This window comes from Myotis lucifugus, unplaced genomic scaffold (assembly GCF_000147115.1).
Source record: "Myotis lucifugus unplaced genomic scaffold, Myoluc2.0 scaffold_0, whole genome shotgun sequence".
NCBI lineage: Eukaryota > Metazoa > Chordata > Mammalia > Chiroptera > Vespertilionidae > Myotis > Myotis lucifugus.
This window is the reverse complement of record NW_005871048.1, coordinates 23,993,453-24,017,910: the sequence shown is the minus strand read 5'-3', so window position 1 is coordinate 24,017,910 and position 24,458 is coordinate 23,993,453. Positions and strand designations below refer to the sequence as shown.

The following is a 24,458-nucleotide window of genomic DNA, read 5'->3' as shown; positions in this document are numbered from 1 at the left end:
CCGGGGTGGGGTGGAGGAACCGTGAGAGGTTGGCCGGTGGCTCCGAGGAGGGAGCCAGCCCTCAGACCCCTGGGAAAGGGGCCGCATCCACCGCCACCCACCCAGTTTCCTGTCCCAGCCCAGGCCTGAAGGCCCCAGGCAGGGTCCAGAGAGGAGGTGACAAACGCTGGGCTGGGCTGTGGAAGGAACAGACACCAGATGCTGACATCACCCTGCCATTGCGTGGTTCCCCACCTCCCCCTCTCCTTCCTTCCTCATCGCCTTGTTGCCACTATGGCAGGCGGGCGGCCTCTGGGGAAGGGAGAGGATGGGAGCGAGACAAACCCTTGTGTCAAGGGCTGACTTTCAATAGATCACAGAGAGGGAGCTGCTCTGCTATGTACAAAACCCTGACCCAGAAGCAGGTCTCTATGAATGGTTTAGCACCAGGGGCCAATGGGGGCTGGCCAGCTGAGGGGAGGTTCAGTGGGAGGTTGGCCAGCTGCGGGAGGTTGGCTGTGGGAGCGCACTGACCACTAGGGGGCAGCTCCTGCATTGAGCATCTGCCCCTTGGTGGTCAGTGTGCATCACAGCAACTGGTCGACTGGTCTTCCAGTCATTCCAGTCATTTGGTCGTAACGGTCACTTAGGCTTTTATATATAGATAGATAGATAGATTACTGTATAAAAAGAAAAGGAATCTCTTAAATGAATATTAAGATTAATTTTTTTAATGTAGGCAAATAAAAAGTTTTCTAATAATGGTATTTGTCTAGTGAAAAATAAAGTAGTCTTGGCCAAAAAGAAAAACAGGATTAATATAAAGTAATTTTTTATGTGTTAAACATTCTTTATAAAACTGTGATCATAGAAAATAATAGCCAGTTTCTTTCTATTGCTGATGCTCAAGGGTATGAACTGCACTCTATATGATGATGCTTATACATGTTAAAAGGAATAATGACATTATTTGCATTTGTGTTTTATAAAATACAGCAGACTATATGGTCCAGCCCTCTGTCTTTAGACAAAAATTTGGGGAAACTTTCCATTAGTTTATTTAAAGCAGCATGTCAGAAGAGTGAAGTCACAACAGAAGTTGCTTCTCTTTAATTTCATTTCTTTCTAGTTTCAGTTCCCTCTTTTTAGATCAGAATTTAAAAATCTTAAAACCCAAAGGATGTAGGGCATTATGTTAATGAAAAATTCAACAGCCTTCCTTTGTTCTGAAATCTTTTTTACCATCTCAAACTGTTTTGCCAAGTCTGGGAGTCTGATGCTGGCAAGCATGGGGTATAGACCCCGTGGACACACAAGTCCTCTCAGAAACACAGGTAAGAACCACCTCACAGAAGTGCCATTGCAGTAATGTATTTCCTCATGGGAGAGACCCTACCACTTTGGTATTCAGAATAATAGTTTTGCTGTTGTTGTTTTTTTATCATTAAAAGAAAGTGTAGAGAAGTTATATAACTTTAGAATCTAAATAGATTATAATATAAGCTGGAAATACTTGCTTTGCAATAATAATTACTGCTTCTCTGTTAGGTTCTAGGAAGAACATCAAAAAAAGAAAAGTCCTGACACCTGTCCTCAAAGTTCCAAATTCACTTGGAGGAACAAGTTAAAGCCACAAATTAAACAATGAGAGAATGACGTAACATATGAACACTTTGATGTTATTTGGTACTAAATATTAATGTTAGCTAGTATTTATTTCATTTATAATGCTCCTACTATATGCTAAGCATTATTCTAAGTGCTTTCCATATATTAACTTATTTAATCCTTACAACAATAAAAGAAGATACTATTGTTCCCCCCATTGTATAAGGAAGGCAATTGAATCCCAGAGAGGTTAGGTAATTTTTCCAAGATCACACAGCTAGTGAGTGGCCCAGCTAGGATTTAAACCAAATGGACCAGCTATAATGAACTTCTGTTATGGCTCTCTATATCATGGTTAATATTAAGAACTGAAAGATATACACAAACCACCAACATTTGTTTTATTTCTCAGTGCAGGAAGGTTGACCCTAGATAAAGCTCTCGACCTGACCCGCTATCTCCAACATGAAACAAGCAGCCTTGCACTCCTCAAAGGTCTGAGATACTTAGAATTGTTTTACCACACGATGGACAGAAGGAATATCTCAGATGTCACTGAAAACCTCAAGGTTTGTATTACGTTCGGAAAATTCATTAAGTAAATACACAGTGTCTGGAGGATCAGTGAGACTTGGTCTGTTTTGTGTTGACTCTTGGGGTTAAATTTTTGAGAAGCTGAAGACACTGGCTGATCGTACGATTAACACCACAGTGCCTGATGGGTGGATGCCCCTTCTTTCTTGTCATCACCATTCTAAGAGTCATACCAGGATCATGAGCAAAACATCCCTCCTAAGGTGATTTTTATCTCATATCAACTGATAGTTCCCTCTCAATGAGGAAATTAAATCATATTTTTAATGGAGAAACTAACTTTGTTTCTTAAACATGGTGAGTTGGAGCCAGAAAAAAAGAGAAGAGAAATATAAGTAGTTCTGTGTTTTGGGAAAGGTTCATGCAGATAGTTTAGCGTTGAGCCTTTAGATGGGTCAGAGCTGTGTTAAGAACTAAATTTAGCCTCTCTGTAAACCATCCTGTGCTTTCTGCAGCATTACCTTCTCCGGTATTTCAAGCCAGTGATTGACACGCAAAGCTGGAGCGACGAGGGCTCCGTCTGGGACAGCATGCTCCGCTCCACTCTGTTGAAGCTGGCCTGTGACCTGAACCATGCTCCTTGCATTCAGAAGGCAACTGACCTCTTCTCTCAGTGGATGGAATCCAGTGGGAAATTAAAGTAGATCTAGACTTCTGTCCTATTCTTTGTTTCTTCCACTTAAAAAATATATTTTGTTATTGATTTCAGAGAAGAAAGGAGAGGGAGAGAGAGAGAGAGAGAGAGAGAGAGAGAGAGAGACATTAATAATGAGAGAGAATCAAGCCCCCCACCCCCCACCACTGGGGATGGAGCTCACAACCCAGGCATGTGCCCTGACTGGGAATCAAACCATAATCTCCTGGTTCATAAGTCAATGCTCAACCACTGAGCCATGCCAGCCAAGCCAGGTTGTCCCTTCCACTAATGTAAAAGTCTTTGATCATGCAGAACAACAGAGCTAAAACCTTTTAGTAAAGATAGAAAAAAACATGCTGGGAATTATATACTCTTGTTTCATGCTCTCACACAGTAAGTGGTCAATAGATTTTGTGGAAAGTGAGGTTTAAGTCTCTATAGGGGAGAGCAAAATAAACATTGACATGGCACCAGAAAGATAGCCAGACTATAGGAGCAGAGGGACACCCATCTCCAAAAATGGTGCCCTTTAAAGATAAAAAGCAATGTAAAATGTATATGCAATTGAAACCTCAGTGATCATTTGAGGAAACTTGTGAAAGAAAAGGGGGGTGCCTTTAAAAAATGTGTTTACTTCCTCATTAACCAATACCACAGACCAAGCCTTGGCCCCAAGTTTCCACTTTGATGGGAAACTAATGAATTGAGCCATTTAAAGAATGCACATGGTAGCAAAATTGATTCCATGGTTAGTAGAAATGAGAAAGATGCCCCGTGATCAAGTGGATTATATTGCACTTCAATTATATGGCTGCAACTCATAGGCACTAACAGACTCTGCCTGCGATCATTTCAATGCAAGCCTTGATTTCTGACCAACACATGATTTTATATTGTTATTGTTAAAACTCTGACTCTGGAGTTGGATGTTTTGAGAAATCAAATCTTTATGTAAATTAAAGGAGATTCATTTTTTAAAAAATAGAAGAAAAAATTCACCATTTTAGTACCATGTAATGAAACGATGTCATTTTTTCCTGTATAAAATTGCTATGATATGCTATCATAACTTTTCTCCATGTAACTAAATCTCAGCAAGTTTTTGAAATATTTTCTTGAATTATTCCTTTTTAAATATATATTTTTTTATTGATTTCAGAAAGGAAGGGAGAGGGAGATAGAAACATCAATGATGAGAGAGAATCATTGATTGGCTGCCTCCTGCACGCCCCACACTGGGGATGGAGCCTGCAACCTGGGCATGTGCCCTGACCAGGAATCGAACCATGACCTCCTGGTTCATAAGTCAACACACAACCACTGAGCCAAGCCGGCTGGGCAAATTATTCCTTAAAAAAAAAAAAGCAATTCCAGTTTTCTTCTTTTGAGACTTTTCTGCTCTTTATGATTTAATCCTAAAATCTTTAGCTCTATTTTTCTCTTCTTTTTGATTGGTTGTTATGAGTAAGGCTAAAATGTAAGCATCCTGCTGCCCCATAACATAATAGAATACTATTGTGTTTATGCTAGGCGTAGGAGGAATGACCTCACTCACAGTAACCCAGGTACAATAGATATGATGGTTCCACATGTTGAGTAGGATGCTATTCTGGGTAAAGCTCATTTATGCTTAGAATCAAGAACACATAATTAAATTTTGTAGGGTTTGTTTTTTTGGGGGTTTTTTGCTAGTTTTTTTTGCTAAACTTTAAGACCATTAGTATTAATCCTAATGACGAATTCCTTATATAGATTAATTAATTAATTAATTTATTCATTCATTCATGAATTAAAAATATAATACTTTGCATTTCACCTATGTGCCAGGCACTGCTGTAAGTGTTAAGGACAGAGTAGTGGACACAACTACTATGTGTCCCATCTACAAGGAACTTAAAATGTATTCATTACCAGTTTTCATAAAATTATACAGACAAGTACACTAAAATCATAGCAATGTGGATTAGAATTTAATTACTTAATCTTTGTTTTATGATTCAAATGGCACTTGGGATATTTAAGTATGTCTAGTGGAAATTCCACAAGCATTAGAATCACAGGTTTAAAACCTATCTCCAAAATAGCTAGTTATGTCACCTTTAAGCAAGCTATTTAACCTTTCTAAGCTTATTTCCACATTTTAAAAATTAGGATCACCATCTCACTGGGTAGCTTTGACAGTTATATAAAGTGTACAAAGACTAGTGCAGTCCCTACTATATGGTTGCTGTGTGATAAATGCAAATTTCCAGCCTCATCCCAACATCTCTGTGTTGTGGTTTTTCCAAGCCATCACTATGAATATCAGATATTATTGATCTAACTATTTTTGGAATTAAAAATCATAGAATGAATTAAAGTTAAAACTAGTTAATATCCCATAGGATAATAAAACCCCAAAAGTATAGTGTCTTCTTTAGGTGGATAGAAAATAATATTATTGCATCTGATCACTTTTACAGAATCGTAAAATGACCCCCAGATAGGCCTATTAGAATACACTCTTAATGAGACTTCAAAGCAGCAAGTAATCATGTTTATAAAAATTATATAGCACCAATACAGGTTATTTAATGACAGAATTCAGTATAAACCAGTGCTCTTATATTTCAGAAATCATCTCTTTAATTTATTCATTCCTCTGTGCAGGTTAAAATTTTATGATTATTTTTCCTGCTAACATTTTATTATCAGTAGGAAAACACACATATAATCTGCAAAATAAAATTACATAAAATAATTTTATAAAAGTTTGGCAGAAAAAAAGGTTTAGTATCCTAGTTACTGGGAATAAGTCAGGGGTGATTCTGTTATAGCAATTTTAAATCATAAGAAAAAATTTTCTTTCATAAAGCTTTTTTCTTTACCTTTGTGCTTAATATCGCAGTATCCCAACAGATGTTTTAAAGATTGTGTATTCCGTGGGTGCTCAGACAACATCAGGATGGAATTACCTTTTGGAGCAATATGAACTGTCAATGTCAGGTGCTGAAAAAAATAAAATTCTGTATGCATTGTCAACCAGCAAACACCAGGAAAAGTTAATGAAGTAAGTGCATTACTTTAACTAAGTTGTTAAAAGTAAACTGATACAAATTTAGTGAAGTCACTAAAATTTTAGCCACCAGTTTCAAAGACATATGTTAAGTCAGGATTTTAATTGCTTTGATTTAAAAAAACATATTGTCAAAATGTAGATAGCAAAATGTAGTTATTAAACATGTGATTGATATAGTTTTACTTACAGAACCTTGGAGGAAAATTATTACAAAACTACATTCTTGTATATGAGATACTTCAATCTTATCAAAGTTATTTGAAATAATAAGTGAATAAAATTACTGCTAGAAAAAAGTAAAAGTTTAACTAGAACATTAAAAATGTTAGCCAGTAGAGAATTTATTATTTTTTTGGTCAATTATTTTTTATCACGCTTCTTTCTCTCCTATTCTTTTAATATATTGGTAGTGTGAGTTAATTATCATTACATAACACATGCCATGAAAATTCATGTGGTTTTTATTTCTTTAGATTAATTGAACTAGGAATGGAAGGAAAGATTATCAAGACACAGGACTTGGCATCTCTTCTTCATGCAATTGCTAGAAGTCCAAAGGGACAGAAATTAGCCTGGAATTTTGTAAGAGAAAATTGGACCCATATCCTAAAAAAGTTGGTATTGGCTTACCTCCATTGTGTGTTCTTTCACCCAGCTGTCTCAGTTGCCTAACACCAATTGTAATCGAGTGTCCCCCAAAGCGTATAAATGATTCCATTTCACACAAATGGTTCAATGAAGTCTATTGGGTTTAAAACTAACTAGCACAAATTACTCTGTCCAGGTGTAAGGGAGAGGAATGAGCAGAAGGGAATGGGAAACAGATTTCTCTTATTCATCCCAGGCAAAGAATTGCTGGGAGCAAATACTAGTTGAGTTAAATCCAGTCATCAGCCTCATCCCCCCAACTCCTGGCTGTCGCACCAGCCCAGAGGACTTCAGTGAATCTGTATATTGTGCATCAAACATACTTGGCTTGCTTTTTGTTCTGGGGGAATTTTGATGAGAGCTAATCCCCACCCTCAGTTCACCTGTAAAGGCGGCGCAGCAGGGACTGTAGAGTGGCTGAAAGAAATCTGATTAGAAGTGTTTTGGATTGGTTCTGTGTCTATTCTGGGGCTTCAATTTTTGGGAGAACCAGAGCTCACTCCAGTATGCTCCTGGGCCTAACATATTCCCAGGGTGGTGGTGGGGGACACACAGTAATAATTACATTTCATTGGAATGTACAGAATGGCATTGCTTTCTCTCACAACAAACCCCCTGCTAAGGTGCTCAGCCATTTCCTCATCCACATCCAAAATGTCACTTATGAAATACTGTGTGGAAAATACTGTATGAAAGAGCTGTGCAATTTTCTCTGTTTTAAGATAAACAGTGTCAGTTAGCGTCTCTGATGTCAGTTACCCCCAGTTCCTCTTATCTGTCATTTCTTAGCCATAAAAGACGCAGAGTCCTCACAGCTATGCGTAAGCAAAAAGCCCTTTTACACCCTTCTCCCAGACCTTCAAGGGAGGGGTTGACATCCACCTGAAACCAAACAGTTAGAAAATGCTGGGGGAAGAAAATGTTTCCATAAAAACCCTACTGGAACCATTGGTTGGGTTGTTCGCATGACTGTCAGTTCCCTCCTGAAATGATCAGACTTGTTCTGCAATGCTGTAGATTTCCTTTGTAACTGGAAATTATCCTCCTGCCTGACCATGTGCAGAGCCTAGACTTGGAACCATTTCTTAGATGTATCTGTGCTCTGCTTTCCAGCATGAATCCCTTCGACCTGTGGTATGAATTCTCTGTATAAGACACCAGCTGAAGGATGCAGTCTGTGGCTGCAAATGAGAGCTCAACCAAGTAACATTGCCCTAATAAATACAATGTTTAAGCACAGTGGTATCCAAAAATGGGCTGGGGAAGTAAGATAATACATTGGAGTGCAAGAAGAAAATATTACCACATATATTATTTATTATGCCATTTAAATTTTATTTTTTTGGCCTTTGGTGCATCTAACTCATATATAAAATGTAATTTGGGAAGTTATTGGTCCAAGAACCTTTACTGATGGGGTGCATAGCCAAAAAAAAAAATGTAGAGAATGCTGCTTTAAACATAAATTTAAATATAAGCATTGCTGAATATGATAGTCATATTTCCTAAAATAGCTTTATCTACATTAAAACAAATTTTTATTGATTTTAGAGAGAGAGAAAGGGAGAGGGAGGGAGAGAGAGACAGAGAAACGTTGATGTGAGAGTGAAACATCGATCAATTGTTTTCCACATGCCCCGCCCCCCCCAACACACATACACACTGGGGAATCGGCAACCTGGGTATGTACCCCAACCTGCTATTGAACCCGAGACCTTTCGGTATGCAGACGGCACTCCAATCAACTGAGCTACGCTGTCCAGGACAGCTTTATCTACATTTTAATTTTATGGTCAAATTAGATAAATTTCATACCTTGGGGATTTTACTGGGTGAATATCAGTTATTCTTATGGTAATTAATACTGCCTATTGTAAGTATACAAGCTTATCATATAGCTATTAATGTTATACATTTAAAAAGTGTATGATATAATAAACATAAGGCCAGTATTTCTATTACTTAAATTGCTTTTATTTTCAGATTTGGCTTGGGCTCATTTGATGTGAGAATAATCATCTCTGGCACAACATCTCACTTTTCTTCCAAGGATGAGTTACAAGAGGTTTGTGACTATTGCTACCAATCTATATATATATAGAAGCCTAATATGCTAATTGTCCCTCTGACCATTTGACCATTTGACCAGTAGCTATGATGCACACTGACCACCAGGGGGCAGATGCTCTGACTGGTAGGTTAGCTTGCTGCTGGGATCTAGCAGATCCGGACTGGGCAAGAGGGGCCGGGGTCCCTCCCTGGCCCTGATCATGCACCGGTGGGGTCCCTTGGCATGGCCTGCACCCTCTCGCAATCCGGGACCCCTTGGGGGATGTCGGAGAGCCAGTTTTGGCCTGATCCCCGCAGGCCAGGCCAGGGGACCCCACTGGTGCACGAATCCAGGCCTCTAGTTTAAAAATAAATGTTCAAGTGGTGGAATTGAAAGTAAACAGGTACAATCTTGTTTGGAGTTCTCATTTTATTAAAAGAAAATAATTTATTTTTCCAATGTCATGTAGCAAGTAAATGGAAGGCAAAGGACTAGAACCTAGAACCTTTTAAAATACATAGCATTTGAAATGAAAAGTACCCTTGAGAGATGAGTCCTTTTGTGTTATTTTGTTCATTATGTATCATCATGAATGATTATATTGAAGTTTGAAAGAGTTCTTTTGTGTTATTTTGTTCATTATTGTATCATCATGAATGATTATATTGAAGTTTGAAAGAGTTCTTAAAGGTTTTTAATAACTCCTATTGTTGGCAATTCTACTTGTCTTTTTTTTTTTAAGCATTCTGGTGTTTTACATCTTCTTTCCACAATAAATCCTGAATTTATTTACACTTTAAGCAAACTCAGAATTCTAGAACTTAATCCAGCTCACTACAAACTCAATGACTTGTCTTAATCACAACTTTTTACTCACAGTGTGCTCACTTGTAAGATGAGGGTTTATCATTCCTGTCTTTATTTATTGTTTGAAGATAAAGTGAAGTACTAACTATGCAAAAAAAAAAAAAGAAAGAAGAGAAGAGAAGAAGAAAATAACCTTTTAGAGATTGGCGAAGGAATGCTTGCACCTGTGTCTATAATTCGCAAGCTGTTTGAAACCCTTTGGAAGAGAAAGTGTTTTTTAACCATGTAATTCTTTTCTTGCTTATTTTTTCAGGTGAAACTATTCTTTGACTCTCTTAAAGCTCAAGGATTACATCTGGATATTTTTCAAACTGTTCTGGAAACCATATCCAAAAATATTAAGTGGCTGGAGAAGAACCTTCCCACTCTAAGGACTTGGCTACTGGCTAGGACTTAAATGGTCAATACAAAGAGCACATCAGATGCACATTACATCTGCATGAAATTGGCAAAGCTCAAGTCAGAGTTCCAAATATTTTGTCTAAGAAGCCTCAAGAAATCAGCCAGCACAGCTGCCTGTTCTAAGCTATGGTCCCTCGTGGACAAGTGAATGATGTTAAAGGTAGGGTAAGGCCAGTTCAGTAGCCTTTTTAAAAGTAAACTTTCTGAATAATGAAGATATGGGAGATACAGATATAGACATATAGATATTCCTGTAATAGTTTAGCTGCAACACAAACTATCTACATTGCCTCACATTGTGCCACCCTTTTGCTACTTTGCTGCTTTTTAACCTTGCCTGGTAACCTGGAGTTTACCCAACCAGTTTACTTCCAGGGAAACACAGCCAATCCATGAAGTAAATCTCTCATTTGCATCCTGCCATCTCCCACTCTCCCTGTTCTTGAACTTAGCCTGAGTAGTTTAATTATTACCATTTATGGAAAATCTGAATCAAATATAAAGCAAATATCAGGATAACAGAGACCCTGTCACCAAATCTCAGATTATTAGAAACGAGATGTCAGAGTTTATCCAGGAGGCCAGGAGGGCCTCTTGGCTTGAGCCTCACATTCACGAAGAGCCTCAGGATAACCTTTTGAGGTCATCTCCAAAGGAAGTAAAAACTATAGTCACAGAGATATAGGAGAGAAAGACTATACCACATCACTTTAATCCATACACTGTTGCATTTTTTATAAATCTTTTGAAAGTTGCAGAATTAGATTATATTGTATATATTTGGGTTAAATAGTGATTTAATGTAAATATTTAAATGCATCATATTTTTGTAACCCAATTTTAGTATTTCTTCATGTTTTAAGGGAACCTCTTGATCTCTGAAATGCTTTTCTAAATGCTTCTCTTAATTGTTTGAATAAAATATTTGGAATAAAGATAACACCCCTTTACATCCAGGCAGTACATTTAATAAATCAATGATCCCACATATGAATCAGTTTGAGGTATAAATAAGTTATAAAAAGTTGTGAATAAATACACCAATGATTAATTTGTCTGGGTTATTAAGGGAAGCTGGGGTAATGGGGCTGGGGTCAGTTGGGGGTATTATCCAACCCCTTTTGGAGTGATATCATAAAGTCTATAACCTTTCTCCGTCAGAGACAGAATACAGTTTGGATGGACCATGGGCATGACCCAATACACGTTTTGTTAAGATTGTTTTCAAATAATTTCTTAGAATCTTTGAAGCATCTTGACTATAGATTTGACCTGAGCAAAGAGCACATCAGATGCACATTACATCTGCATGAAATTGGCAAAGTTCAAGTCAGAGTTCCACCAAGGTTCAAGGTTCCACCACAATCTGTATAACATCTTGGTGATATCCCTCTGGAATTATACAGACTTTTGCTTAAGGAAACTGAAAGAGTAAAGACAAATGTTTTTTCCCACCGCGACAATATATAAATTAAGTAGTGAAATGTATATGAGTTTTGGTAGAACTGTGCCATCAACATTTCCATAAATAATTAAAGTTCCTTCTTTTGTACAATACTTTATCTATATAATAAAAGGCTAATATGCAAATAGACTGAATGGCGGAACAACTGAACAATCTAACAACTGGTTGCTATGATGTGTGCTGACCACCAGGGGGCGTGTACGGAACATGGCGGGCATTGGCCATGGCGGGATGGTGGAGCAGGTGAATGGTGGCACCAGACCAAGGCGGGGCACTGGTCGCTGTCATCAGGGTGAGCCTCTGGTGATTAAATTCTTTGCTCCCGTGCGCCACGGTCCTGCCCGGTGCTTGCACCTGATGCTGGCACTGGCCCTGCTCGCACCCGCTGCCGGTGCCAGAGCTGCCGCTCACACCCACTGCCAGTATCAGCCCTGCTCGCACCTGCAGCTGGCACCAGAGCCACCACTCGCACCTGCTGCCAGTGCCTGGTGCCAGTCCCAATCTCTTGGCACCATCAGTGGTTGCAAGCGGGGTGATCAGAGCAGCAGCTGCCACTTGCACCCGCTGACAGTGCTGGCCCCACTCGCACCCGCTGCTGGCACAGGCCCCAATTGCTTCATGCCTTCAGCAGGTGCGAGCAGGGCCAGTGCCATCAGAGCTTGGGAGTGGTGGCAGAGGGAGCGGGTCTGCCTGCAGACAGGTGACTAGGAAGGGTTGGGGCTGTGGCAGGAGGGGCTGGGCAGAGGCACAGAGGATGGGCCCAGACCTGCCCCTGTGCCTACCGCAGCCTTATGGCCCACAGTTCCTTGCAAGGTGCACAAATTTGTGCACTGGGCCCCTAGTTTATTATAATTTTCCATGTTTTTTTTTCTTAACTTTCTTTTCATTTTTTTATTTAAGTACATTTATAATTTTTCAGATTCTTAAGAATTGAGTACAGAAAGAAGCAATTTTATTATTTAATGGGAATAAACATGAGAATTAATGTATCAATAATGTTTTAACAAATAGTTTTTTTTAATGTATTGTTCTTACTAGTGTGGTATTTCAAAAGCTTTATGGTGCATGCCAGACCCCCAATACCAAATAAGACTTGGCTAAAGTTAGTTTTACCCCAAATGAACAAACAAGTTGTGGAAAAGTTATAACATGATGAATAGTGGGTGGAGTGAGCAAACACAGCTTCTCGGTGCCTCCCTGATTCCCCACAGAGCCCCCTGAGAGAATTCTGTGATCTCTGCAACCTTCTCAGAATGAGAAACCTTCCAAATCAGGGGTCCCAGAACCAATAGCTTGCTCCCTTTCAGGTTTTATGTGGGGGGAGTAGGCACTTCAGTCCTCAAGAGTCCAACTCACCACCATGGCAGGAATTTGCCCGTCTTATGTGCACACTTCTGCATTTCATTCCTTCCTGTGTCATTGGGTCTATTTGAGGTTCCAGAGAAGCAAGTCTGGCCAGGAACTACGACTACAAGAGATCTTGATTTTCTGAGGGAAATTCCTGGGGTGGGGGTGGGGGGAATGGGTTTTTGTTGCTTTGTTTTGTTTTTGGAGTTAGAGAGGGGTTTATCCCAAACCACAAGGGGGACCTCCAAATAGTCATAGGAGCTAGTTTTCCACTTGAACATTAATATCTACCAAACACAGGTTGTTTAAATGGCCACGTTTTAACTCTGCAGCCCTCCTTTACTTATATTCATTATTGACCTTCTTTCTTCCATTTTACTATGTGTCACCTTGACATTTATAAACGTTAGCCCTAGCCAGTTTGGCTCAGTGGATAGAGTGTCAGCCCTTGGACTGAAGGGTCCCGAGTTTGATTCCAGTCAAGGGCATGTACCTTGGTTATAGGCCATGCGGGAGGCAAGCAATCAATGAGTCTCTCTCACATCAATGTTTCTCTCTGTCTCTTCCCCTCCCTTCCACTCTCTCTAAAAATCAATGGGAAAATATCCTCGGGTGAGGATTAACAAAAATAAAAAAAAATTATCATAAACTTTAAATCAATCATGTATTATATCGTTTGCTTCCTGAAACCTTAATCACATCAACATCATGTCTTCGAATCATAAGGAAGAAAGATGAAAAAGATTACGAAAGACATGGGTTTGTGTGGCTGATAATCTAATATTTTATAAGATAGTGCCAGGCTATTTTTTTGAAAGGGGATGTTAATTCACTTTCTTCTTACTGCTATAATAGTATTCTGTACTTGTCAGTACCAAACGTTAACCTCTTATATCTAGTAATACTAGATGTTTACATAGTTATGCCCCTAGTTTCTTTTGATTGGCATCTGCTTCATAAAACTTTTTGTATTCTATTACTTTGAATTTTTCTATATCCTTTAGTTTCTTTTGAGTCTTTTATAAACAGAATATACCTGAATTTTGCTTCCTATTATGTTCCGCCACTTGGGCAGGCCTGAGCTTTGTTATCTGTCCCCTCCACTCTCAAAGACATAAAAACTGAAGCTTCAGATATCCTCAAGGTGAATGTTGATTTCAGCCTTCTGTTTACCCCTCCGGGTTCCTGCCTTCACTTCATTTCTCATCCATAACTTCCTTACTAACTTTGTAGGACATCAATGCATTAAAACAATTTCAAAATATACTTTATTCTACATTTTAAATCATTTTTAACAAGAAAGTCAGCCAGGGTACCTAGTCTAGCATATTCTCAAAAGCCATAATAATTTATTTTCCAATATGCAAATACCTAACACTTTTACATATGAGGCTCCTTAGTATGGAAATTTGTTTGCCGTATTGACTGCGTAGTATCGATTTCTGATAGATGAGATTGTGGGATGCCTAACACTGTACCATAATTAGGAAGCCAGCAGTGTAAACAGTCATTTAGTCAGAACTTAAGTCAGGAAAATTTCCAATATTCATAGAGAGAAATGGTTTAGAAAGTCTGAGAAATATAGATTTACTAACAAGATAGAAAAACATTTCTGTCTCAATCACTTCTGCAAACTTTACTTTGCAACTGTAACTTCAAAATCTTTTGCTAATTTGTTCTTTCCCTAAAAGTCCTCATCTTCTATCATGTTCCCAGATAAAGAAAAAAAAAAGTTTTCTGTTCTCAGTACATGACTCATTAATTCTCATTTTTAGGTATTTAGACATATCAAAGTTCTTGCCTCCCTCTGTGGAATTATGCCATACTTCATTCTTTTAATACATTTCAGGTTCATGCTCCTGTAAGGACTACCCATGTAAACAATCTGGCATATCCCTTTAATCATCCAAACAATACCTCAGTCATAATTACAAATCTCATTTTAAAGTAAGCAGAGTAAATTGTCTTAAACAAAAAATACATTAAGGACATTGTGTTTTGAAACCTTATTCCCCTTTAAAATTATTTTCTAGTAAACTGAGTTTGAAAATTCTCACTCCTTTCTAATATGTTGAGTTTGAGTTGAGAAAAGGATGGATAGGACATTTTAAAAATTCAAATATGGAAATAAGTGGGATAGGGGTGGTGGAACTTTTTCTAAAAAGAAATAATTGTCTCCATGGCATAAGGCTGTTGGCATGTAGACCCAAAGACTAAAAGCAGGAATCTTAAAAGGACAAACAGAACTTGTTAGCATATAAGGGTAAACAGGCAATGATAAGGTCTGGTCTGAAAGAACTCTGCACTATCTGTGTCAACCTGACACAGTCCACAGGAGTCAACTCAGACTCAGGGGCTGAATTCGGGTCATTTAAGCAACAATGAATAAGTTGTTGGTTAATGAAAGAGGATGGAAAGCATTTAAAGGTTTATATTTGTTTATTTTTGTTCTAAGTTGTGCCTTATCTCTATATAGATAGTAGTCATGATGCTACTGATCAAAGCACTGTTTTGATAGCTAGTGTGGCTCAGTTAGTTGGGTGTTGCCCTGGGCATCCACAGGTTGCCCATTGCATGCAGGAGGCAGCCAATGTTTTGCTCTCACATAGATGTTTTTCTCTTCCTCTCCCTCTCCCCTCCTCTCTCTCTCTAGAAAGCAATTTAAAAATCTTTAAAAATAATAAATTGTGTGTGTGTGTGTGTGTGTGTGTTCTATATTCCAGAAAAGCCATTACCAAATAGGAAAAACATATTCTTGTTTCAGATAACTGTTTCTTTGGGAAGCCTAGCTGTTTGTATTTTAAGGCCAAGGGGAGTATACTGTTGGCTCCTATGTCTCACTTGAGGACCTAGAAAGAAACAACACCTGCTCTGTTGACCTTGCAAATCCAAATTTAAAAAGTGCTGTCTGAAAAACAGATCTCATAGGTTTTATTTCACAATACATCTCTCCTTATCCAGTTGCCTTTTATTCTACCATTTTATCATTACAGATTCATTCCTTTGGGCTGAGAACGTTAAAATATTAAATTACAGTTTATTAATCATGCTTTAGTGTGAGTTAAAAAAAATTTTGTTTTCTCTATTTGAGAAAAGGGCCTTAAAGGAGAGAGAAAAGACCCCGAGCTGGGGGAGAGGACTCGGGTGGGGGATAGATTCTGGAATGAGGCCAATACCTGGGTAGAAAGTTCTGGAGGGTAGTATCTGTCACTTATTCTAGGGTGTGCATACAGATGGCATTTGACAGATACTTGTTGACTGTGTGAAGCAGCATTTAGAAATGAGGGAGGAAAATAAAAAATGGGACCAGAATAACTCAGAGATAAGCCTACTTGGCAATTTTGCCTCAGGCTGGTCCTGCTAGAACATGATTGTAGGCTCCTGTGGCATGTCTTATGCATTATGTGTATATCTCACGTGCTTGTCCTGACTGGCCCAATGCCTTGTAAGTGCCTTAAAAGCAAAACTTCAGCTCTTGTTTTGTTTTTTGTTCTCTTTGGTGCTCTGTACACCAAAGGCATGTCGCAAATGTTGCTGATTGACTGACAGCCTGTGCTGGCAGGTATCAGCCAGGGGGAGGGGAAAACATCTGAGTCAGCCCAGAAGCAGCCAAGAATCACAGTCAAGTGTAATTTTCTGCATAAATATTATAGGACTTTCTCATGCTCAAAAACGGACAAAAACCTGAAGGACACATTTTATGGCAATGAAACTTAGACAGGCTCTATTTCAGGATAGATGTAAGAAATAAAGGGAAATGAAAACTGAATCAGTATCTTCAGGAGTGGAAACGTCAAGAATTCCAGCTAGATATCATTTCTAAAAATATCTTTTATTCCTCCTGACTTTTATGTGAGAGGGCCTGTGATTGGTTTTCCTGGCTGGAGCAGAGCCCACCTTCCCTGCCGCTTCCTGGCCCAGCGAGGCCCCAGCTGACACAGGGCTTAGGCATCCGCTTGGCACCAAGAACTTGGTTTTCTTAGGACTTCATTATTTTAAACTCTCAGGTTGGAACATGTCGGCATTATATAAATTCGTTTGCTCTTGCGTTATATTTTGTAAGTCTAAACTTTTTTGCATGTAATCTACATGGCACTGAAAGTTTCACAATTCACATTTAAAAGTACTAGCAAATCCATTTTTACAGCTTATTTTGTGCCAGTCTCTGTTCAAAATACTTTCAGTGTGTTTATTCATCTTATCCTCACAATAACCCTAAGATGGGGCACTTGTCCTTAGTTTATAAAAGAAAAAATAAAACCCTGGCAGGTTAAGCAATTTACCTAGTCACAGAGATGATGATTTTTAGCATCTTCACAGAGTTATGTACCTATCACCATGGTCAATTTTAGAACATTTTCATCACCTTAACAAGAAACCTGTACCCATGAGCAGTCACTTCTGATTCCTCCCTCCCTTCTGTCCTAGGCAACCACTAATCTTTCTGTCTCTATAGATTTGCCTCATCTGGATATTTCATATAAATGGAATAATACAGTCTATGGTCTTCTATAACTGGCTTCTTTGATGAACATTTATGTTGTTTATACTTTGGGGTCATTAGGAATAGTGTTGCATTAACATTCATACATAAGTTTTTGTGTGGACAGAAATTTTGGTATATACATAGGAGTGGAATTGCTGGATCCTACAGCAACTCTATGCTTAGCCTTTGGAGGAATTGTCAGACTATTTTCCAGCACAGGTGTGCCATTTTATATTCCCATCAGCAGTGTATAAAGGTTCCAATTTATTTACATCTTTGCCCACATTTATTAGTCTCTGGCTTTTTTATTCTAGCCATCCTATACCTGTGTGTAGCCATACCCTGAAGTGGTACCTCATTGTGGTTTTGATTTGCATTTCCCTCATGGCTAATGATATTGAACATTTTTTTCATGTGTTTATTGGCCATTTATATACTAGTATATTGCTTAGAGAAATGTCTATTCTGATCCTTTGCCCATTTTTTTTTATTATTTGTCTTTTATTATTGAGTTGTAAGAGTTCTTTATATGTTCTAGATACAAATTTCTTGTGAGATAAATGATTTGCAAATATCATCTGCCATTCTGTGGGTTATTTTTTTTTCACTTCTTGATGTTATCCATTGTAGAGAGCGCCTGGGAAGGCACATGAACATTTCTTTAATTATTGTCAGCCGAATCCAGTGGCGTCGGCAGAGCCACATCCTGGAAACACACTTTGCCAGAGGCAGGTGTGTTGTCAGCCTGACCTACAGCTCAGGCGCCAGGGGGTGGGTTTCATTATCTAAATCCAGCCATGCACCAGGAACAAACACGATTATCAGGGCCCACCCAGAAGTGACGATTACAAAGAAGCTACAAGAATGCACATAATCTCCTTTGTCTTGCGCTTTAGTAAAACTTCCTGGTATTTTGCTGTATAAAACAAATGCGCTATATCGGCTCTGGGTCACTGTCTCTCCATCAGAGGACAGCTGTCCCACCCGGCCCCAGCTTTTTCCTTCTATCTTTGTGTCTGTCTCTTTCTTTCATTTTCTTAATCCCCAGCAGCCCTACTCAGGAACCGACTGCTCTCTAGCCGCGCTGGACATGGAAAAGAGAGAAACATTTACATTTGGCGCCCGGATCCAGGGACTTGAGTACAGGGGAACTCTCAAAAGTCAGGCAAGGGGGTCGCTTCGAGAAGTGCACCGTGCAACAGGTTAAAGAAGTAAGGTAAGGAGCGGATTGTTATAAGGTGTATTAGCTGGGTGTAAAACATGGGTAATTCGGGGTCTCAGGAAAGAGACCTCTATTCTCAAATGCTTAAAACTATGCTTAAAGCTCCAGGATGCTCTGTTAAGTGTAGTCAGATTCTTGATTTCTTACGTTTTGTTAATGAAATTTGCCCTTGGTTTCCTGAAGAGGGAACCATCAACTTCCAAACGTGGGAAAAGGTCGGAAAGCAGATGCATGACCGATACACAGCAGAAGGTCCAGAGAAGATTCCTATTCCTACATTCACACTACGGTCTTTAATTCGTGATTGCCTTGATCCAGCACAGGAGAGTTTAAGAATGTCTAAGCAGGGTGTAGCCACGGCTTTACAGCCTATAGTGGAGGGGTGAGAATCTCTAAAAATACCACTTCCCCCCTCTGTGCCTCCTCGGCCTCCACCTGTTGCTCCTGCAACCGAAGTCAAGAGCCCACCTGATAAAGATTTACCTCGGAATTATGAGCAGGAGCTAGAGTTTGAGGCAGAATGGGACAAGCTGGATGCAGGTGCTCAGCCAAAAGTGAAAACGACTTCATATTTCATTTGCTGGAGGCTCAAACTACCTGTACTGGGCTGAACCAAGTAAAAAGGAAGGATTAAAGGAATTTCTCAGCAACTGCCAATAATTCTTTATCTTAAAAAATCTTTTTCTTTCCCTCCCAGGCCACCAGAAACTCTTAGCTAGTTAGATTTCTTTCTATGTGTCTGTATTGTAACTTTAATTTGCTTTTCTCTGATTTATGATTTTATTGTGCTGTGTTAAAATTTTAAGATTCTAAGATTAATTTGAAAGTGTAAAATCTGTAAAAATTGCAATCCAGGGAAGTTTAAACAAAGGCCAGTTAATTCCAAGCATGCCTGTGATGCATAAACTCGCACGGGCCAGCCCCGGAAATGCGAGGCATGTAAATGGATGAGCGGTACACGTGGCTGATAACACAGGTTCTAAGAAAATTACCTTACCAGTGGTCGGCAAACTGCGGCTCGGCAAACTGCGGCTCATGAGCCACATGCGGCTCTTTGGCCCCTTGAGTGTGGCACTTCCACAAAATACTGACTTCTGCACATGGGCCACAAAGTGTCAATCGCACTGTACCTGCGCGCCGCACCTGGTATTTTGTGATAGAGCCACACTCAAGAGGCCAAAGAGCCACATGTGGCTCACGAGCCGAGGTTTGCCACTGATCCTAGACAGAAGGAAGTAACTAAAAAAGGCCCCAGCCCATTGACTAGTCTTTTGGTGATTCTGTAAAATGGATGCCCACTCCCAGGAGTGTTATTAAAAGTCTCATTTTGCCATGTTTTTATTTCCCAGTCCATCATTTGAAATTTGGATAAATGAGACATTTCTCACAATTTAGGGATATGTCTGGGATTTCTGTACTCATGAAGAGATAAAGGCTAGATTAGGAGAAATGGCGCACCCTACCCGATTTTAGGTGGCTCTTGAACTGAGCCCCATATCTCTTCACTGATGCTATAGAACAGTGTTTCTCAACCTTCCTAATGCCACGACCCTTTAATACAGTTCCTCATGTTGTGGTGACCCCCAATTTCATTGTTACAAATTGAACATAATTAAAGCATAGTGATTAATCACAAAAACAATATGTAATTATATATGTGTTTTCCGATGGTCTTAGGCAACCCCTGTGAAAGGGCCATTCGACCCCCAAAGGGGTCGCGACCCACAGGTTGAGAACCACTGCTATAGACTAAACCCAAGACAGTTTTTCTTTAACAGATAGCAAAAATGACACAAGGAAAATATACAGGCTGGACTAGGCAAAAAGATTAGTGTTTTCATAATAATGGGTAGCTCTTGAATAATAATGGACTGCATTCCAAGGTTGCCTCACAGGTCCCGGGCACTCCTGTTTTTATAAAGAAAAATAAAATAAAATAATAAAATGACTGAAAGTCAGTAAGTTATTTCTGTTATAGAATTGGCCAAAGAAAATGCCTTGGATAATAATAATTGGCTTTAAAATCTCAAAGTTGTTAAGGCCGGGGTTCCCGGTGCCTGTGGGCGGCAGGGGTGGGGGTTTGGGGTGGGGGGTGGGGAAGCTGGCCTGGGTTCCGAGTGCCTGCTGGCAGCCGGAGGAGGGAAGCAGCCTGGGTCCTGGGTGCTGGAGGGAAGCCGGTGCTGGCAGCTGGCATAAGGAAGGCCTACTCTTGCACGAATTTTCATGCATCGGGCCTCTAGTATGATATAAGAAAACTGATTCTAAACTCAGCACTCCTAAACTGCTTTGTCTAAGAAGCGGATCATGGTAACCCTGCTTTCATTTCCAGTGATTTGCTTAGAAATGTACAAAATACAGTTTTGGCAAATAAAACCTAAAGAGAATTCTAATGGGGCATTTCTGAGAAAAGTTTCCTCACTCTTAAGAAAGAGACACCAGAGAAAAGGTTCCTCCTTCCCCCCTCAATGCAGCCTTTTTGGCCGCAGGGCACTCAGTCTTTCAGAAAATTGCTCACAGAAGAGACAGAGCGAGAAGCTGAGATCTTGATGAGGTTGGGGAGCGGTGCCTGGAGTCTGCCCTATCTCTGGACTTGTCACGTGAGCTGATAAATTTCCTTATTGTTTAAACCAGTTTATCAGCATTTTGCTTTTGTGTTCCAAAGCATCTGAACTCCTATAGAGCTGTTCTCTCCTGATAACCTTTCACTTTATTTGGCTGAATCTTTTTGCTAATGTCTAAGCTATACAAGAACTCTGTTGGATAATTATTCTGTCGTTTTTTTAGAGCTCTAAACATTGCTTAATTTCGTATAACTTCAAAAATCACTAATAGATGCTGAGCATGTGTGCTGCAAATGGGTTACAGGGTAATGAGATGCTGACTCCTTTGGTTCTTGGGATGGCTGAGTAGAGTCTGGTGTAGCTGGAAACCTCTTAGTGCTCGTCGTGTCCTGGCAGCAAACAGCATCCTTCATTTTCTTAAGAGTCCTGAACAAATATTTTCAAATGTGTACACTGAATGAATGTATTGTTTATTGCTTATTTCAAAATAATTAGAAAGTTTATTTAATAATGCTAAACCTAGAGTTGACAGGGAATATCAAGAAATTAAGTTGGAATATCAATTAACTAATGGAATAGCTGTCTAGTACTAGCTTGAAGTTAGTTGTATTTCTCTTACTCCATATCCGTCTCACAGATTATTGTCATTGATCCTAATGTCCCTGTGGAAATAGGGAAGCAACAACAAACTTCAGAGCTCTGGTTTAGAACACAGACCCCCTGAGTTCCAGTCAATGTCTGCCACTGGACTGTGAGTAAATCCTCCAACCTATCTAGACTTCAGTTCCCTCATCAGGCAAAGTGAGGCTTGGATTAACTCATTCATGGCATACCAATTGCTTTATTTTGATGGGGAAAAAAGTTCCTATATTAATTGATTAGCAAGTTTGTTGCTTTTTTAAAATAAATGTGGTTTGTTATTCAGGGAGCTCATATTTTTCTTTTTATGCTAATTATGTTATACTTAGCCTTCCCAATTTTTTTGGTTTTCAAATGTTAAATGGTAAAAAGCAAGGATTCTGAAATAGTAAATAGGTATAGTAGATAATGTCTCTCTATTGCCTCTGATAATCAATAGTAACTTCTTAATAATTTAAAGTATTATGCCCTTAAACTAAAGAGGAGGATTGAGGCAGATAAAGACTGAACCATGATGGGTTTCAGTAGTGAAATTGGCTTTATGAAATCAAATGTAAAATGTTATCTAGCCCTAACCGGTTAGGCTCAGTGGATAGAGCGTCAGCCTGGGACTCAGGGGTCCCAGGTTCAATTCTGGTCAAGGGCATGTACCTTGGTTGTGGGCACATCCCCAGTGGGGAGTGTGCAGGAGGCAGCTGATCGATGTTTCTCTCTCATCGATGTTTCTGACTCTCTATCCCTCTCCCTTCCTCTCTGTAAAAAATCAATAAAATATATAAAATAAATAAAATAAAATAAAAAATAAAATGTTATCTAAAAAAGAAAAGCAAAAACCATAATAAAACAAAACAAAATTCATTATTATTTGAGGGGAGATAGAATCCTGAAACATTTTAAGTTTGTATACTTTTATCTCCAATCCCAAACCACAGGTCTTTAAATGCTCCTTTCTCTCTCTCTCTCTCTCTCTCTCTCTCTCTCTCTCTCTCTCCCCCCTCCCTCCCCCTCTTTCTCCTTCCTTCCTTCCCTCCTTCTCCCTCTCCCTCTCCCCCTTGGCAAAGAGAGGATAAAGAAATTATTGTCTCTTTGCCAAAGAAATCACTGAAAGACATGATTATCCACCTATATTTACTAGTGCTATGGTGAAGCATTTTTATCACAAGTCTCTGCGGAAATGAAATATTTGACAAAACTCAGGATAAGGTGTTCCACACTAAAAGCACGATAGACTCTCACTTACAGGCGAGGTGAGGGGATTAACAAGCGGTGGAGTTTTAACTATCTCTGATACTAAGTACTTTGGTTGCAAAAATAACTCCAAAGGGATATGACATGACCTTAAATACAGGGGAAAGCCTCGTATCTAAACAATTACAATGTGTGGGGTACTTTTAACAAAATCCAGCCCTGCATATACTATGTAATATCTGAACACTGATGCACCACCTGGTTCACTTCCTATTTTCAGTTAAGTTCCTTTGGGTGGGGGTTGGGGGAAGCCTAAGGGCTGAGATGATCTTTAACAGCGGGGAGAGAGCAGCTTTGAGGAGTCATTTGATGAAGACACCTTCCCTGTTCTGATCACAAACACATCGTTCAATATAGAGATGTTCTCTGGGAGGGCGTTCCACATTGCAGGTGAACTAGAACTCTAAATACCGTTGCATCCACTCCGATATCAATTCGAAAATTATTTATTGCACTTATCTGGGAATACAACCCTTATACAGATAATGACCCTATCTGTTTCATGCCACTTCAGTTCTTGAGAGGGAGGTTGATAATAATAAAGCAACAAACAAAAACATTGTTTTACAGAGTAATGAGTGCTCTAAGGAAACTAAGCAGTAGACCATGTTTCTGCTTAATTTCGATTGTGTGGTCAAGGAAAGACTCTCCGCAGAGGTGACATTTGAGGTGAGACCTTAATGACCAGAAGGAACCAGCCGGCAGAGTACCAGGCAAGAACAGTTCTTGCAGGAGGAACATGCTGGATGGAAGTTGGCTACTTCCAGGAACTGCAAGCAACCCTTTGTGGCCAGAGCAGCGAGCACGTGTAGGAGAGATGAGGTCCCAGGGCTAAAGAGTTTCGCTTTTATTCTAAGCGCAATGGTTAGCCATTGGAGGTTTTAAAGTGGAGTGGAAAGTGCGTGAGTGGATACAATTGACTTGTCATAGGCAATATTGCACTTCGATTTTTTTACTTCTTTGACATCTAATGTCTAATTCCCGTGCGGGGCCAGGGACAGCCGGCCGCCCGTGTACCAGGCTGGCTGCGCTCCCGCCGGCGTGTGTGCAGCCCCGTCCCGCGCCCCGCGCACCGCGCTGACAGCCCGGGCGCAGCCGGTGACAGTTGGCAGGCGCCGTGAGGCTCCGCCGAAGCCAGGCTGCTGCAGGGGCTGGGGATGCTGAAGAGGAGGGAGAGGAGGTGGTGGCAGCGTCTGGAAAGGCCGAGGCCTCCACCGCGAGAGTGGCGGCGATGCGCATCCCAACCCAGGGATGAGGGAGCCGCCCCGACGAGCCTCGCCGGGGCTCCCGGGGCCCCCAGTTGCTCCATCCCCAAGACTTGCCAGGTCTGCCCGGATTTGACATCGGAAACAATGGTATCGAGGGGCCGGAGGCAAAGGCGCGAGTGCCGGGGGGCAGGGGTGACGAAGGGAGCTTCCGCTGCTCGGGTCTAGCTCCGCCCGGCCCGGCGGCGGCACCCCCGGAGCCGCAGGTGTTGATCTGGGGCTCGGCTCCCACAGGCCTCCTGCCCACATCCTGCGGCGACCGCAGGCCTGGAGCCTCCAGCGCCGGGTTTTGTGACTCGCCGGCCAGTAGGGGCCGCTCCCGAACCTCAGCCCGAGGGCTGGATCCCAGGGGTCCCCGCCTCCCCGGTCTCCGGGTCCAGCC

General features: G+C 40.3%; 2 protein-coding genes across 2 annotated transcripts in view; both read left to right on the top strand.

The window, feature by feature from the left end:
• The window catches only part of ERAP2 (endoplasmic reticulum aminopeptidase 2), a 38,512-nt gene extending 27,618 nt beyond the window's left edge, over positions 1–10,894 (top strand). The window contains exons 14-19 of the mRNA XM_006081197.3: positions 2,000–2,156; positions 2,637–2,821; positions 5,706–5,867; positions 6,350–6,490; positions 8,508–8,589; positions 9,695–10,894. Coding sequence (XP_006081259.1) covers positions 2,000–2,156; positions 2,637–2,821; positions 5,706–5,867; positions 6,350–6,490; positions 8,508–8,589; positions 9,695–9,838 — 871 coding nt within the window. The 3' untranslated portion in view covers positions 9,839–10,894. The remainder of the gene's footprint in view (positions 1–1,999; positions 2,157–2,636; positions 2,822–5,705; positions 5,868–6,349; positions 6,491–8,507; positions 8,590–9,694) is intronic.
• A 13,210-nt stretch (positions 10,895–24,104) lies between these two features.
• Positions 24,105–24,458, top strand: part of LNPEP (leucyl and cystinyl aminopeptidase) — a 91,482-nt gene continuing 91,128 nt past the window's right edge. The window contains exon 1 of the mRNA XM_014467607.2: positions 24,105–24,166. The gene's annotated coding sequence lies outside the window, so the exon portion shown is untranslated. The remainder of the gene's footprint in view (positions 24,167–24,458) is intronic.